The sequence below is a fragment of the Hemiscyllium ocellatum genome, chromosome 6 (genome assembly GCF_020745735.1).
Source record: "Hemiscyllium ocellatum isolate sHemOce1 chromosome 6, sHemOce1.pat.X.cur, whole genome shotgun sequence".
In the NCBI taxonomy this organism is placed as follows: Eukaryota; Metazoa; Chordata; class Chondrichthyes; order Orectolobiformes; family Hemiscylliidae; genus Hemiscyllium; species Hemiscyllium ocellatum.
The window spans coordinates 122,897,916-122,916,095 of NC_083406.1; the positions used below are offsets into that span (position 1 = coordinate 122,897,916).

General features: G+C 42.7%; 1 protein-coding gene across 1 annotated transcript in view; it reads right to left on the minus strand.

Annotated features, from left to right (window-relative positions):
• The window catches only part of LOC132816580 (E3 ubiquitin ligase RNF121), a 76,100-nt gene that overhangs the window by 16,474 nt on the left and 41,446 nt on the right, over positions 1–18,180 (minus strand). Inside the window, exons 6-8 of the mRNA XM_060826365.1 lie at positions 10,167–10,287; positions 2,397–2,530; positions 85–186 (exon numbers count right to left, since the gene is read on the minus strand). Of these exons, the coding sequence (XP_060682348.1) occupies positions 85–186; positions 2,397–2,530; positions 10,167–10,287 (357 nt within the window). The remainder of the gene's footprint in view (positions 1–84; positions 187–2,396; positions 2,531–10,166; positions 10,288–18,180) is intronic.

An 18,180-nucleotide genomic window follows, 5' to 3' on the forward strand; every position in this document is an offset into this window, starting at 1 on the left:
TAAATAATTCTCAGAATCCTCTCCATAATTTCCAGGTCTATCCTTTCGTCCTTTTCACAATGGGACAACATGGGCAAAGGATACGGATTGCTAAACATTCTCTTTAGATCCACCTTCTCTTTACAATATGGACAGGTTTGTTTCTTCCCGACGATGCACCAACCTCGGATGCAGAATTCATGGAATCTGGGGAACAGTGGTTAAGGAAAATGTGGCTCAGCCTGTAAGGAGCATGAACCTGTAACAAACAGAAGATTAACAACAACTTCAATCCAGAGGAATTGACAATATAAAATTCTTCACTCTTGCTTTCAAATTGCTCTCTGGCCTCACGCCTGTCCATCTCAGTCATATCGCCCAGCCCCACAACCCCCTGAGCACTCTGCACTCCCACAGATTTGGCTCCCTGAGTATCCCTAATTTTAATCACAACGTCATTGGCTATTGTGCTTTCAGAATGACAGGGATGGGGGCATTGGGGGAGGGGTGGGCCAGAGAGAGAGTGCCAGTAGGGGAGAAAGGAAGAGAACATGACAGGGGTGGGGAGGCTGGGGGGGAAGAGACAGAAAGACAGAATGGGGTGGGGAGAGAAGAGAAGAGAAGAGAAGAGGGTTGGGGGGGAGAGAGAGAGAGTGAGAGGGAAGGAAGGAGGGAAGGAAGGAGGGAAGGAAGGAGGGAAGGAGGGAAGGAAGGAGGGAAGGAGGGAAGGAAGGAAGGAAGGAAGGAAGGAAGGAAGGGATTGGAGTTTGGGGTTAGAGAGAGAGAGAATGAATGCGGTTCGGGGCAAGGGAAAGAGGCAATGAAAGATGGGAAAACAGAGACAGATGTGGGGTGAGAGAGAGAATGACAAAGATGGTGAGGAAACAATAGATGGGGAGACCAATGGGGTAGGAGAATGCTGGGGCACTGGGATGGAATGGTGAATGACAGGGAGTAAATGAGAAAGTATGTAAATACAGGCAATGAGATAAGCATTTTATGACAAACTTAAAAGAATACACAATAAAGGGCAAGGGGTAAAAATGGGAGAGATATTCTAAAGAGAATGGGGAATGGAGAATTTTTGGACAGACTGGAGGGAAGGGGGTTTTCAGTGAGACAAAGCTGGGACCAAATGTGACTGCCCAGTGGGCCATGTGGCTGGACACACTATTACTAGAACAAAATATTTAATTTCTCCGAACAACAACTGCAGGGACTCTATAGGGGAAAGACTCATGGGGATTTCTGTGTAGGCTTCCCAAATACTCTAATGGGTAGAAAGACAAACTAAAAAATGACATTATATCTGTAAATATAAGAAACCTCAAGCTTCATGGTGGGGAGGCGGGAACTTCTAAAACAGAAAGAGGCATATACCTAGAAGATTTCTAGAGAAGAAGCCAAATTCAGCTGCTCAAATTTCCTTCCAGTGAGGAAGTTACACTTTGCTCATAAATTTTTGTATTGTGCAAAACTGACAAATGGTGCACACATCACAGTCACGAGCAGTACAAGTTACACTTGTTTTAACATGAGCTCAGGACTGCTCACTGCACTCTGCCAAGGCGGCAAGCTGAGGAATTCCAATGTTCCCAGGCAGGTGGAGGTTGTGTGGAGTGCAGGGGATGGGCATATAGCTGAACATCTGTTCGAATACTGGTCACTGACAGGAATCTAGTTGACACCTGCCACAAGAAGTGAACGTTTTGTACACAGGAACAAAATGAGGCCTTTCAGCCCCTTGAATCCATTCTGCCATTCAATTCAATCATGGTTTAACTCCACACTGCTTGCAGAGTTTTTCTAATCCATAATATTGCGGGGAGGAAGCAGAGGAAGACACTTCTATTTCCCTTTGTGCAAGGAATTGCCTCCTGACATAACCCTGAATGGTCTACCTCATATTCTAATTCATAATTCATCCCTCCTCTCCATATCTATTTAGCCTATCAAGTGTTGTCATCATTTTAAACAGGGAAATGGGAGAAAGGGTTGCCTCAAGAGTGAGGCCTAGGAGCAGGATGGAGTGAGGAACAGAGACCCGAGAGCAGGACAGAGATGAAGGGACAGATGAAGCCCAAGAGCAGGATGGAGCAAGGAAGGGACTGAGGCCCCATGAGTGGATAGTGGCCAGAGAGCAGCAAAAGGGGAGATGTAGTTTCTGTTCTTCCCAGAGAGGTATCAACATATGGGCGCTTACGCTGGAGTGTGAAGTCCTGAACTAGCAGTCCAGAGGCCAAATGCAGTAACTTGTTCCAATTCCTTTGTGCACTAACCTTATATTGTATTACTGCATTGCAAAGATTCTTTGGTAAGGTGTTGTTGTGACACTGCAAAATAAAAAAAGAAAAGCAATCATTTCAACAAGTGTCAGATTTGGCTCCTTGGCGTATCTCCCGCACTATGAAGGATACACATGGTTACAGGTTAGCATGTAGGTATTTTCTATGATGCCTTCCTCGTTGACCTCCACAAAGATTTTTTGTCCACAGACTGCACAGATTTCATTGGAGAGGTGTTTGGTTGGCATCCCTGATGCACTGTAGTACTGCAACACACAACAAACACTTCAAAAAACAACAACACAACTGCAATTTGGACAGAGCTTTCAGAAATAACTTATTTCTACATTATAACAATGATGACAATTAATGAAGTTAAATGGCTGGAAAGCACTTGGGGACATCTCAAGGTCATGAAAGGTGCGATATAAAAGTGGCTCTTTTTACTTGGTAGAATAAAACTCAACACTGCTGAAAGAAAGAGACATGTGATCAAAGCCTTTTGTCTTGCAGCCAATTAAGGACAGAATGACAAGAGTGTCAAATCTCAAACGGAACAACAATTTACATTGTATGAAAAGCAAGGTACTGACTGGTTGATGGTTGGACTCTGATTGGTCTGTCATGCCATGAGGTAGGCACCAGGAAACAGTGCTCCCCAAATGTTTTTGTTCAATTGAAAAGGCAGAATGCCTGGACAAATTCTTTTCACTTGTAGTTGACCAAGCCCTGTATATGAATACATGTAGTTTTTTGCAAGCACAAGTGTCCCACATCATGAACCAACTGATAAGACTCAGCTTCAACACCATGTCACTATTTAAACCTTTTCTTTTTACTTTCCCTCAAATGTCCCAAGGACTGGTTTTGGTGGTATTGCCTGGCCCAGAACACCGAGAAATTTCCCTTACACTGATGATCACATGGATTCCATGCATAATGTTCACATGAATTACAAGCAACAGCAAATGAACTTTTGAGTGCAAGAGAGTGAACCACGAACAAAACCTCATCCACAAATGCTGACCTTATATTGGAGGGAACATCACTGATGAAGCAGCAGAGATGGTTGGGTCTTGGACACTACCCTGAGGAACTCCTGCAGAGATGTCCTGGAGCTGAGATGACTGACCTCCCCCAACCAAAATCATCTTCGAGGTTCTAGACAGGATTCCAATCAGTGAAAAATTTGCTCCGATTCCCATTGATAAAACTTTTGCTAGGGCTCCTTCATGTCACACTCGGCCAAATGCAGCTTCAATGTGGCTTTCAGTCTCACCTCTGGCATTCAGCTCTTTTGACTCTGTTTTAACCAAGGCTGAAATGAGGTCAGGAGTTGAGTGGACCTGGCAGAACCCAAAGTGGGCGTCACTGAGCAAATTACTGCCACTTTGTTCTGACTTCCATGGCTTTCCATCTTCTTCATGATCCTCCCATGTGTCCCAATGAACTTTGTTGAATGCTTTCCAAAACTCCACATTTATAAAATCTACTGCACGGGCTTAAGCAAACTTCACTGTTGACTCAAAGAACACTACCAAATTGTTTCTGGAGATCCTGGTTAAGGGATAATGTTGCTTGGATGCCAAGACAATATCCCGGTGAACAATGCAGGGCCATTTTCAACAGAACAGCTGAAAAAATTCAGCATCTCTGACATGGTGAAGTGGCTGGGAGATGAATGTGATATTGCTGAGTCAAGGTGCAAGATCATGAATACTTAAACAAAGCAATAAATTGATGAAATGTCTCAGCTGTGCTAATACTATTTTAGCCTGGCTTCCTGCAACACACTCTCCATAAACTAAAACACATTTAATACTCCTGTCAAGTGTTTCATAATGTGCACAAAGTCTTATCTGTCCATCACCCTATGGCTTCTTGTCTAGCAATATTTCAATTTTAAAATTCCTACCCATACTTTCAATCCCTCCATGCCCTCATCCTAATCTCAATAATCTCATTCAGCTCCACAACCCTCCAAGATCTCAGGACTTCTGCTCATCCAACACATTGTACATCTTGGATTTAAACTGCTCCATTGCTTCTAGTCATATCTTCAGCTACCACGGCCCTAAGCAATGGAAATGCCTTTGTAAACGCCATCTCTTTCTCCTTGTTGAAGACACTTAAAATCAACCTCTGACAATATCTTTGATCACCTGTTCTAATATCTCATTTAGAGTCAAATTGTGCTTCACAACCGCTCCCGAGAAAAAATGTGGAACATTTTAGGATTTTAAAGTCAGTATGTTGTTGATTGTTTGCTCTGTTAAATGTTTTCCTGATGAAGGGCATATGCCCGACACTCCTGCTCCTCGGATGCTGCATGACCTGCTGTGCTTTTTCCAGGGGCACACTTTTCAACTGACACTCCAGCATCTGCAGTCTCCACTTTTTTCTGTTAAATGTTTGATCAGGGACTGGGTTAGCGCAGCTGGCTGGATGGCTGGTTTGCAACACAGAGTAATGCCAACAATGCAAGTTCAACCCTTGTACTGGCTGAGGTAACCACGAAGTCCCACTTTCTCAACCTTACCCCTTGCCTAAGACATGATGTTCCTCAGGTTAAACAATCATGTCTCTCTCTCTCTCTTTAATGGGAGAGCAGGTTATCATCCTCTGGGATAATTGCGAATCTACCTTTAATATTTGAGCTTCTAATGAGTTTTATACATTGCTGTGGTTTCCACATTTTTGAAAAAAAAGGGGGAATTTCGATCTGGCGTATTCTTAATTTGCTTTCCAAGCACTTTTCTGCAAGTGAACATTTTACTACATTGTCACAGAATCACAGCATTGTTACAGCACCAGATTAACACAAATTCCACAGTTTAATGTCTATTTTACACCACCTGCTGCTTTCATTGGAAACCAGGTGATGTCGGAAAAGCCAAAAAACATTCAATAATAAATGGGTTTTATTGCTGTAATTACAGAAAAGAACTGGCATTGAGGACTAGTGTTCTGTCCTAATTAATCCTCTCAGGTCCTAGAATTGTACATTGCAAGCTCAGCAGGGGGCATACAGACATCCCAGAAATTGCACTCTGCAGAGATTTTGTTTGTTTGGGGATGTCACTAGCAACGTGGATTGGTTTCCAAACACCCATATTTCTGTCTTGCTGGTAAACCTCAAAGTAGGATCAATGGACAATTCTCAACAATTCCAAATCCAAGTTGACTTGTAACAGAACTGGACATTTATCACCAAACTACAACACTCAGCAATTCAGCTTCATCAACAGGAAATTCAGCAGATAAAAGAATTATCACATTTTTTTCTTTGCTTCCAAGACTTGCTTTTCTGTTTTGTAATTATTTAAAAAGAAAATCTGTGCATTAATTTGTCTTGTTTTATTATTAGTTTGTATCGGGATGTGGGATTAAGGGGACATAGTTTTAATTCTGAATCATAGATCAAATGTTGACCACATTTTGCCACCGGAGTTAGGAATAAGTTTTGTTCATAATAATTGAAGTATTTTGAGTTCATTAACAAAGTCTGGTTATTTTTCTTTTATTCTGGATAGTAGTAGCAATGAGTGGAATTAGCCAAGTTGGTAATTGAATCAACAAATAAATGATATGAGTGGTGAAGTAGTGGGACATGATCATTAAAGCATTCCTCCCATTACAGTTGTAATACAGAATTCACTACCAAACCCAGGACGGTCTGGCTAAACAGGCATAGTCACGAGGTGTTCAGAGGAATATTCAACTAGGAAAACAGAAAGTGGCTGTACACGACATTGGTTTGGCCACTGTTAGAATATAGCTTGCAATTCTGGTCTCTTTTGTATCGGAAAGATGTTGTGAAACTTGAAAGGGCTCAGAAAAGATTTACAAGAATGTTGCCGGAGGTGGAGGAATTGAGCTATAGGGAGAGATTGAATAGGGTAAGGCTGTTTTCCCAGGAACATCAGAAGCTGAGGAGTGACCTTATGGAGATTTATAAAATCATGAGGGGCATGGATAGGATAAATAGACAGTCTTTTCCCTGAGGTGGGGAGTCCACAACTAAAGGGCATAGGTTTAGGATGAGAGGGGAAAGATAGTAAAGAGACCTATGGGACAACCTTCTCACACAGAGGGTGGTACGTGTATGGAATGAGCTGCCAGAGGAAGTGGTGGAGGTTGGTACAGTTGCAACATTTAAGAGGCATTTAGATGGGTATATGAATAGGAAGGGTTTGGAGGGGTATGGGCCGGGTGCTGGCAGGTGGGATTAGATTGGGTTGAAATATCTGTTCGGCATGGACAGGTTGGACCAAAGAGTCTGTTTCCGTGCTGTACATCTCTATGACTCTATGATAAATATACAGAGATTAGAAGGTACAGATTTGATTCTGGCAGTGGTCTCTCAAAATTGAGTATAATGCTCATCAGGCTAGATGAGCCTTTGATCACTGAGTAACCAAATCTTGGATCAACAAGTTTTTGTGCAATGGGGCAAGCTATTGCGTGCAAAAATAGAATTTGTAGCCCTAGTTTGACCTCCTTCTCCTTTCTCTGCCCCCACATTTATACCTTGCAGTCAAATCAGAGCCACAAAGTGGCTTGTGCCTTGTTGGATTGGATGCCATGGCAAGCAATCAACAGTTTTCTGCTCCCAGCCAATGGTGTCAATGTCTCTGTATTTTAGGGCAACATTGAATGCATCCTTATTTCTTTTCCTTTGGCCAATAGAGTAATATAGCAAGGAAGCAGCCCCTTCAGCTCCATGCTGACCATGTTCCCAAACTAAACTAGTCCCACTTGCCTACTTTAGGCCCAAATCTGCCCAATCCTTTCTTATTCATCTACTTAGCCAAATGTCTTTTAGATACTGTAACTGTACATGGCAGTTCATTCCACACACTAACCACTCTTAAAAAAAAAAGGTTGCCCCCATATCCTTTTTGAAACGTTCTCCTCTCACTTTAAAAGTATGCCCCCTAGTTTTTAACTCCCCCACCTTAGGGAAAAGATTTTTGCCCTTCATGATTTCATGAACCTCTAAGGTTAATCGTCAACGTCCTACACTTCAGTGAAAAAAGTCCCAGCGTACATTTACAACGCAAACCCTCCATTCTGGGCAATATCCTGGTAAATGTTTTCTGGCCCCTCTCCAGTTTAATAATATCCTTTCTATAACAGGGCAACCAGAACTGCACACAGTACTCCAGAAGAGGCATAACCAACATCCTGCACAATCTAAACATGATGTCCCAGCTCCTATATTTAAAGGTCTGAGCAATGAAGGCAAGCACACTGAACATCTTCTTAACCACCCTGTGGTGCAAATCTCAAAGAATTATGCACCTGAACTCCTAGGTCTCTCTATTCTGCAACATACCGGTGCCTTTTCATTAATTGTACAAGTTCTGTCATTGTTTGCTTTATCAAAATGCAAAATCTCACATTTATCCACAGTAAACATTTAGGGGCATCATGGTGGTTCAGTGGTGAGCACTGCTGCTTCACAGCGGCAGGGACCCGGGTTCGATTCTAGCCTTGGGTTACTGTCTGTGTGTGCACGGGTTTCCTCCCGGTGCTCTGGTTTCCTCGTACAATCCAAAGATGTGCACGTTAGATGGATTAACCATGCTAAATTGCCCATAGTGTTTAGGGATGTATAGTTTAGGGGCATTAGTCAGAGGTAAGTGTAGAGTAATAGGGTAGGGTAATGGATCTGGGTGGGTTACTCTTTGGAGGATCAATGTGGACTTGTTGGGCCAAGTAACCTGTTTCCACACTATATAGATTCTATGATTCTAGGATTCTAAACTCCATTTGCCACTCCTCAGCCTAATGACACAATTGATCAAGATCTCTTTGCAATCTTAGATAAGCTTCTTCACTGTCCACTATACCAATATTAGTGTCATCCACAAACTTACCAACCAAGACTCCTGTATTGTCACCCAAATCATTTATATAAATGACAAAAGGTTGAACAAATACCAATCCCTGTAGAATACTACTAGTCACAGGCTTCCAATCTAAAAAACAACCCTCCACCAACGTCTTCTGTCTCTTACCAGAAGGCCAATTTTGTATCCAATTGGCAAGCCCACCATGAATCCCACATGATTTAACGTTACTAATTAATCAACAAGTAGAAACTTATCAAAGGTTTTAATGCTAAAGGCGGGACCAATGGAGAGCAGGGAGGAGGAGGGAAGAAGTTTCTGGGTATCTGGTTGCCAATGCCCATCCATTTGAGTTGGTTCTTCAGGAGTGGGACTTTGATGCTGGTAGACAGTTTCATGCAGGACATTGACCCAGTGTGTCTTCCCATTTGATCCCTAGGATTCAATGTACTGGTGAAAGCTCTCAAGGATATTAATATGATGTTGGTAGACAATCCTGGTTTCACTGTAGTACAGGAAATTCATCAACAATCTTACAGACCAGAATCTTAAAAGGTCTTCTAACCAAGATCCTGACTTCCACAGGTTTCTGTCATCAAAGACATGTGGTTGCAGCTTGATAGGTGAGGAAATGTTGTGTGAAATCCAGAGCTAGCTCATCAAAATAGATGATGCAGGGTATGCTCAATTGACCGAGGGAAGATTGGTAGAAAATCCTTGTCCTGTCCTGTGCAGAGTCACCATCATGCAGCAGTCATCTGCAAACTCAAGGCTATGAATGCCCACAGTGATGAGTTTTGTTTTCACACAGATGCAACCAACGTTGATACTGGATACTGACACCTGGTGGTAAGATATCTTGGATGAAGTAGATAAGGATGCTCAGTAGATGATAGGGACCAATCAAACAACGTGGTTTGATCTTGGTCTGGATGGAAAAGGTCTGCTTCAGACCCTCCACAGCAGCAGGTATAATGTTACACAGTAGTCTCAGGGTAGTGACAAACATCAAATGGTCATTGCAACAATGGATGACCATCCACAGAGCTTCAATATTTGGAGAATCAAGCAACTTGGTCAAGTCAATGAAGAGCAACAATTCTAGACTTTGCTCCTGACATTTTTCCTGGATCTTCCTAGCCTTGAAGATCAAGTCTGCAGAATCCCAGGGAGCCAGAAGCCACACCGGGTGCCCGGGAAGGATGCCTCAGTGACAGGACAGAAGTGGTTCAGGAGCATGTCGCCAAGATCTATGCTGCAGTGGACGAGGGGGGATTCTTTTTGCAGATCCCAGACTCACTATGTTGATGAGAAGGCTGGAAAGGTATCAAAACGTGAGGATAGGATATGTTACCTTGGTTTGCTTTCTTTAGAAGATGAAAGGATAATGTTATCAGGCTGACTGAAGTTGTAAAGTCTGCAAAATCAATGGGGGGGTGTGTGTGTGTGTGTGTGTGTGTGTGTGTGTGTGTGTGTGTGTGTGTGTGTGTGTGTGAGAGAGAGAGAATAAAATAGGAAGAACAAAGAAAAGAATGAGCAAGCAACAAAAATAGAAATGGGAGGAGGGGAGGAGGAGAGCTAGAGAGAGCGCTAGGGAAAGAAAGAAAAGGATGAAGTCATAGAGAAAGGAAGAGTCCGGTGAGGGGGGTGGTGCAATATCTTAAAATTAGAGCTAGGCCATTCAAGTATGTCAGGAAGCACTTTTTCAACCAAAGAGGAGTGAAAATCTAGAACTCTTCCCTCCAAGAAAAGACTATGGAGGCAGTGGTTTAACTAATGCTTAAGGCTGACATAGGTAGTGTTTTGTGAATAATGGTATGAAGGGTCAAAGAAAAAAGGCAAATGCAAGTGCTAGAGATCAGCCAAAACACTAAGTGAATAGTGGAGCAGACAAGGTTCTGATGGAATCCTCCTGTTCCTCTGAGGCAATAAAATCTTCCCCTCATCATCTAACCACTCAGTGGAGGGGAATTACAAAACCATTAATGCAGCTATACAAATGGAAAACAGCTGATAAAAGAGGCTAGGGCCTCTAAGGTCACTCTACCCCTATTGTTGACGCCATGTAGTCTGCACACATTTCTGCAAAGTCACGACTCAACACTCCATAATACAACCCGTAAAATAGTAGCGATACTCCAAAGTCCATTCCATCTTCTGGTTTTATTCTGGGAAAAAGACAAACAGAAATTCTGTCAAATGCAATTCTGGAAACTCAAATGCTCTTTAGAACAAAGTTCACAAAAAAATTGCTGTGTGTAGCATGTTTCACATTGTCGAAGCACTTAGGGAGTGACATACTTTTGACCTGTTCTGTAAATCATCATGTTTATATGCACTTTACACTCAGTAAAGTGGTCGTTGTCCCTAAAGGTACAGATTTGCATCCCACAGCTATCAAATTAAAATTCTAGGCACATGTATTTTAGAGGTTTCTTTGAGACAGTCTCATGCATGTTAGTGAATCCCCGAAGCAGAGGAGGTCTTTCTCAAAAAATGCACATATCAAGCAATCAATCAGGATTGATTGACGAGGACAAAGGCAATACAGGAATTCCTTGAACATAAAAAGACCACAGGACATCTAGTTCCCTATCCACCTTCCTGATTGTGACGTGATACTGGAGTGCAGGGACTATTACATCAATCATGATCGATGAGTCTACAACAGACACAAGACAGGAAAAAGAAAACTCTCGCGGTAAGGATGTTTTAGGGAACCACAGGGGCAAAATCAACCTGTTTCTCCCAAACAAAATATGAGAAATAGCAATAGACCATTCAGCCCCTTAAACCTGCCCTGCTATTCAGACCACAGCTGATCTGCCTCAGACCTCAACTCTCCTGCTAGCTCAGTTTCCCGGAGATTTCAAAACAATCTATCTACCTGCTCTTTAAATATTTTCAGGAATCTAGCCTCTACAACCATTTGGAATAGAGAATTCCAGATATTCAATACCATCTGGGAGAACAGGTTTCTCCATATCGCAGTTTTAATAGGTTTTCCCTTTATCCGTCACTATGTCCCTTGGTTTGAGATGCTCCATCGGTAGAAATATCCTCTCAATGTCTACCCTTAGAATCTTGTATGTTTCAATTAGATCACTTTTGTTTGTTCTATTTTTTTAAATTCATCCATGGGATGAGAGTGTCGTTAGCCAGGCCAGCATTTCTTGCCCATCCTGAGTTGCACCTCAGCATCACCTACTCACTGACAACTAGGGATGGTCAATAAATGCTGGCCCAGCCAGTGGCCCCTACCTCCCACAAGTGAATAACTTCTAAAAAAATAAATGCTGACCCTATTTTGCTGTTCTTGATAAGTCCACCGCATTCATGCCAAGTACAACCAAGTGAAATCTATTTTGAACAATACATTGCTTTTTAAATATAGGGTCCAAAACTGTACATAGTATTCCAGGTGCACACCCTCACCACAAGACTTGCCTGTTTATAAAACTCCAACCCACTTGCAATAATTACTGCTTTCACTTGTATGCTAACATTTTGTTTTTGTACAGGAACACCTGGGTCCCCCTGTGCTGCCACGTTTTGGAGTCTGTCTTCAAATAAAAAATAGTCTGTCTTTTGATTTTTGCCAAAGTTCACAACCTCACAAGCCTGTATTACACTCCAAATTTTTGCCCATTCACTCTATTTATCTGTAGCTCATGCTCGTTCCTACTATCCTCATTACAACATGCCATACCATCTATTTTTATGTCATCAGCAAATTTGGACACATCATACCCTGCCCCCTTCTTCCAGGTCAGTAATAGACAGTAAATAATTGATGCTCTAGGACTGCCCCTTGTGATACTCCAATAGTTCCTTTCCAACCTGAAAAGGACCCATTAATCTGTTGACCAGGTGTTAACCAATCCTCAATCCATGCTAATACATTACCCTTAATACTGTAAGCTCCTATTTTGAGCTTTACATGGCATCTTTAATGATTTCTTGAAAATCAATACTCATCTATCACAGCTGCTCATTATATCCTCAAAGAGCTCTGGCAAATTTGTCAAACATGATCTCCCTTCACAAAACCATGCTGACTCTGTTTGATTGAGCTAAACTATTCTAAATGTCCAGCTATGTCTTCCTTAGTAATGGGTTCCAGTTTTTTCCCAACAGATGTTAGCTAATGGGCCTATTAGTAGGTTTCCTACTTTCTGTCTACCTCCCTTCTTGAATAGATGTGTAACATTAGCAGTTTTCCAATTCACTACAATCTTCCAGGAAGTCAGTGAATTTGGAAATATGTCATCTAATGCCTGCATTATGCCTATAGCCATGTCCTTTAAAACCTTTGGATGAAGGTGATCAGATCCAGGCAACTCGACTGTCTCCAGTCCTGTTAGTTTGGTTTTATTTTATTGATTCACAGAATGTGGGCATCACTGGCCAGGCCAGGCTTTGAAGAATCAGGTAATGACCTTACCCACTACAGAATTCCAAGTCTCTGATCTTCTATTATAACCACTGTATTTATATGGCTGGTTCAGTTACTGGACAATGGTAACCCCAGGATTTTGATAGTGGGAAATTCAATGGCGATAACACCTTTGAATTTCAAGAGGCATTGGTTAAGATTCTCTTGCTTGGGATAGTCATTGCCTGGCACCTGTGTGGCAAAAATGTTATCTACCAGCCCAAGCCTAGATATCATTCAGATCTTGCTGCTTTTCTACATGGATTACTTCAGCATCTGAGGATTTGTGAATGGTACTCAACAATGTGCAATCATCAGTAAAGATTCCTGCTTGTGATGGAGGCAAGGTCATTGAAGAAGCACCTGAAAATGGTTGGGCTTATGACACTGCCCTGAGCATCCCCTGCATTGACATCCTGGAAATAAGATGATTGGTCTCCAACAATCACAACTATCTTTCCTTTCTGCCAGGTTTGACTCTAATCAGCAAAGAAATGTTGTCCTATTTACCACTGCCTCTAGCTTTGCTAGGGCTTCTTGAACCCACACTATTTAATGTAGCCTTAATGTCAAGGGTTGTCCCTCTCCTCTCCCCTCCCCTCTGGAATTCAGCTCTTTTGTCCATGTTTGAACCAAGGCTGGAATGAGGTCAGGAGCTGAGTGCCCCTGGGGGAACCCAAACTTGCAGTCAGTGAACAAGTTATTACTGAGCAGGTGCTGCTTGTTAGCACTGTTGATGACAACTTCCATCACTTTAGTCATGATTGAGCTGAAACGATGGTAATTGGCTGGGTTGGATTTGTCGTGTATTTTGAATACAAGACATCCTGGGCAATTTTCCACATTGTTGGCTAGATGAGTGTGCTGTAGCTGTACTAGAACAACTTGGCTACGGTTCCAGCAATTTCTGGAGTACAAGCCATCAGAAGGGATACACACAAATTTGTGAAGCATTCTAGTTTTTTTTAAGGGTGACACGGTGGCTCAGTAGTTAGCACTGCTGCCTCACAGCACCAGGGACCCAGGTTCAATCCCAGCCTCAGGCGACTGTGTGTGGAGTTTGCACATTCTCCCCATGTCTGCGTGGGCTTCCTCTGGGTGCTCCGGTTTCCTGCCACAGTCCAAAGATGTGCAGGTCAGGTGAATTGGCCATGCTAAATTGCCCATAGTGTTAGGTGCATCAGTCAGAGGGAAATGGGTCTGGGTGGGTTACTCTTCGGAGGGTCGGTGTGGACTGGTTGGGCTAAAGGGCCTGTTTCCACGATATAGGGAATTTAATCTAATCTAAAAAAACTGCTCCAGGTCCACATCCTGTACATTATCCACTGTCTACAGCCATTTCTTAACATCAATGTGGAGTGATTCAGATCAGCTGAAGACGAGAATCCATATTGCTGGGGACATCCAGGGGAGGCAGAAATAGGGCACCCACTCAGCACTTATGGCTGAAGATTGTTGTGAAAGTTTCAATTTAATCTTCTGCAATGATGTGGGATTCTGCATCATGGAGGACAGGGATATCCTCCTCCAGCGAGTTGTTCAATTGCCAACCTTGCCATGGAGTGACAAGTGCAGACACTGCACTTTCTATAAAGTCCTCCCTACGAACATCTGGGGGACGAGTGCCAAAATTGGGAGAGCTATCTCACAGATTAGTCCATCAGCAACTTGACACTATCTGTAAGGCATGATTCTGAGAGTATGACAATGTCCCAGACACAACAATCATCATTCTGGCAGGTGTACAGATTATCACTATGTAACTTTTTAAAAAGTTTCAGGTTTGGAGTCGAGTTGAAGTTAAGATTTTAACTTTGAACAGCAGCTTGTTTTAGAAGAGAGCAAAGACAGATGCTCTCTGCTGGGAACTAGCCTGGGAAGTCAGGCAACTTAATTATTGGCCTAAGGACACTGTACACGAACTGAGGGATTGTTTTATTGAGGGGTGGCAGCTATTTAAATGTCGAATTGATCAAACAAGGGAGGACTGGTGCTAACCGCCAACCACAGGATATGCTGATTGGAAAGAGGAAAATGGATTCTAACTGGGTTTGGCAGGAGACAGGGTGATTCTCTCACTCTCTAACTTCTCTCCAGTTACAAACTTGTTAAATGTTCTGATGAAAGGATCCAAGCCTGTAAGAAATAAGCAAATATTTCTAGAAGGATCCTTCATGGTAACTTCAAACCAGTGATGGGAATTGAATCCACAGTGCTGTGCAAGCCAATAAACCAGCCAACTGACCTAAACAGATTTCTAGCATCTGCAGTCCTTGTTTTTACTAAATACTTCTAGACATCTAGTAAAACTGTTTGTATTAACCAATGACTTTGGAATTCAAGCACGACGCACAGCTTTACTCCCCTGTGATTCTCAACAGGCCTGGTATCCATCATTTAGAAGTATTTATTGAACTGGCAAATTACAACTCTTATTTTCTTTGTGATTTATCCCTTAACTGTCTCTGTCCATCTGATTGCCTGAGAGAGATTGAGGGTTACAATCAATGAAGTTTGGGCTTTCGATTGTGGATATTAATTACATGGCCTTGCTGTTTAGAGTCATAGAGATGTACAGCATGGAAACAGACCCTTCGGTCCAACCAGTCCATGCCAACCAGATATCCAAACCCAATCTAGTCCCACCTGCCAGCACTTGGTCTATATCCCTCCAAACCCTTCCTATTCATATACCCATTCAGATGCCTTTTAAATGTTGCAATTGTACCAGCCTCCACCACTTCCTCTCGCAGCTCATTCCGTACACGTATCACCCTCTGTGTGAAAAAGTTACCCCCTCTCACCCTAAACCTATGTCATCTTGTTCTGGACTCGCCCACTCCAAGGAAGAGACTTTGTCTATTTATCCTATCCATGCCCTCATGATTTTATAAACCTCTAAGGTCACCTCTCAGCATCCAACATTCCAGGAAAAACAGTCCTGGCTTGTTAAACCTCTCCCTATAGCTCAAATCCTCCAACCCTGGCAACATCCTTGTAAATCTTTTCTGAACCCTTTCAAGTTTCACAACATCTTTCCGATAGGAAGGAGACCAGAACTGCACGCAATATTCCAACCGTGGCCTAACCAATGTCCTGTACAACCGCAACATGACTTCCCAACTCTTGTACTCAATACTCTGACCAATAAAGGAAAGCATACCAAACACCTTCTTCACTATCCTATCTACCTACGACTCCACTTTCAAGAAGCTATGAACCTGCCGAATTTGAATTCATTTTTATACCATGGCAACATAGCACCAACAATTTGTGTCAACTAAATGTTACATTTTTAAATTGTTCAGCATACTCTGTGCTTTCAGCCTTTATCAGTTTCCTGTCTCTCAAAGATACAGTACACACCTATTCCTTCAAAATAGAACATATAGAGCAATGGGGTCACCTATGAACCAAAGGTCCCGGTTGAGGCCATCCCCATGGGTACTGAACTTGGCTATCAGCCTCTGCTGAGCCATTTGTGTTGTTGTTTGTCCCAAAGTCCACCTTGGAGGATGGTCACCCGAAGATCCGAGGTCAAATGTCCCAGACTGCTGAAGTGTTCCGCAACTGGGAGGGAACACTCCACCCTGGTGATGGTTGCATAGTGTCCAGTCAACTGTCATCATAGCGTCTGATTGGTCTTGCCAATGTACCATGCTTCAGGACATCTTTATCTGCAGCATTGTTTACCTGTGTCCTGCTAAAGTTACATTGTTAAAATTAAAAATTTATTAAGTTATGAACTTGATGTCCACGATTGCTTCTTTGTAAAGTCCAGCTCCAAACAATTGGGCAATTTTGATGATCATGAAGTGTTTTAAATTTTACTATGTGTGAATTTAGTGATAGCGAGGCTGATTTAGTATGGCTTGTTATCCCTGTGCTGTAACACAGGATAGACCCAGCAAAGGTCGTGGCACAGTGGGATACTTTAGAAGTCTCAATGTAAAAGCACTCACTCAGTAAGTACTGTACTGTTTGGCTTGATTTCACCCTCAACAAGCTTTCTCCACTTTCCCGCCATCTTTGCTAGGTTTGTCCTGCCAGTCAAAAAGGATTACCTGAAATGTCCAATTCCATGAAAATGACAGGCTATTGCTTGATGAGTGAACCAGGTGGGCTTTCACAATAATCAAGAATGGTATCATGGTCATCAGCATTATAAGCCTAAATCGGTTCTTTTAAAATTCAAATTTCATCATCTGCTGTGCACCCAGGGGATTATTTCAGTCTCTGAATTTTTGGTTCAGTGACAAAAGCTGTTCTCCATTACCTCTTGCTCTCCTTCTAAAACTGCAGAGTGGAAACATGTAAAATGGAGTCATATCGTAACCAATATTTTATTTTCAGAAAGCAGCTCATTAAATTTGCATCTGTATGATTCAACTAGATGCACCAGCTTTCCAGAAAGCATGTTTCACAGCCTGATCCCTTGTTCACTAATGTTAAATCTGCAGGTTAGATTCTGGTTTTGTCCCTCAACGTGTGCAAATTATGATTTGTTTCTTTCAGGGTGTGTACAGTTTATAGCCTTTAGAAAGAAGGATTTGAGAAACATTGCTTTCAAAATTTCCAGACACCTCAAAGTGCTATACAACCAATGAAATACTTGGCCTGTACAGGATCTCTTCACGACAGCTCAGTGGTTAGCACTGCTGCCTCACAGCGCCAGGGATTCGGGCTCGATTCCAGCCTTGGGCGTCTGTCTATGTGGAGTTAGCACATTCTCCCAGTGTTGGAGTGATTTTCCTTCAAGTGCTCTGGTTTCCCCCTCACAGTCCAAAGATTTGCAGGTTAGGTGGTTTAGCCATGCTAAATTGCCCATAGGATTCAGGAACGTGTAGGCTAGGTGCATTAGTCAGGGGTAAACAGAGTAACACGGTAGGGGAATGGGTTTGGATAGGTTATTCTTTGGAGGGCTAGTGTGGGCTCGGGCCAAATGGCCTGTTTCTACACTGTAAGGATTCTATGATTCAACTGACAGGACAGGGATTTTTTTTTAAAGTATCATCCAAAAACCACTCACTCAATCCCACACAGGGAGTGCTAAGATTAATTATATTTTCAAGTCTCTGGAGTAGGACTTGAACTCACAACCTTGTGACTCAGCACTGAGTGAGCCACCTACTGTGCCCCCTGTTTACTTAGTAAAATATGGTTCCTATGAGGATTGAATAATATTGAGTTTTGAGTATTCCTTGAGAATTGAGCCTTGCGATGCATCTCACATCTGCTTCATGTAAGGACTCCATTCCATTCTCCCTGTTTCACAGTCTCTGTTGCTTCTGAACAGATGATGCCACCTTCCACATCAGCCTCAGACTTGTCAATCTTTTCCCTCAAACAAGGATTCACTGCTACCATGGTTGACATGGCCCTTAGTGGTGTTCAACTCATCTCCTGCACTTCAGCCCTCATGTGCGCTCTTCCCTCCCATGACACAGATATCCTCATCTACCATCACACCAGCATTCACACCCAGAAGATCATTAGCCACCAATTCTGTCACCTCCAGTGTGACGCCACTACCAGACACACACAGTCCGTTCTCCTCCCTTGTCAACCTTCCATAGGGACCACTCCCTCCAGGACACCTAGGGCCACTCTTCCTCCTCTCCTAAAC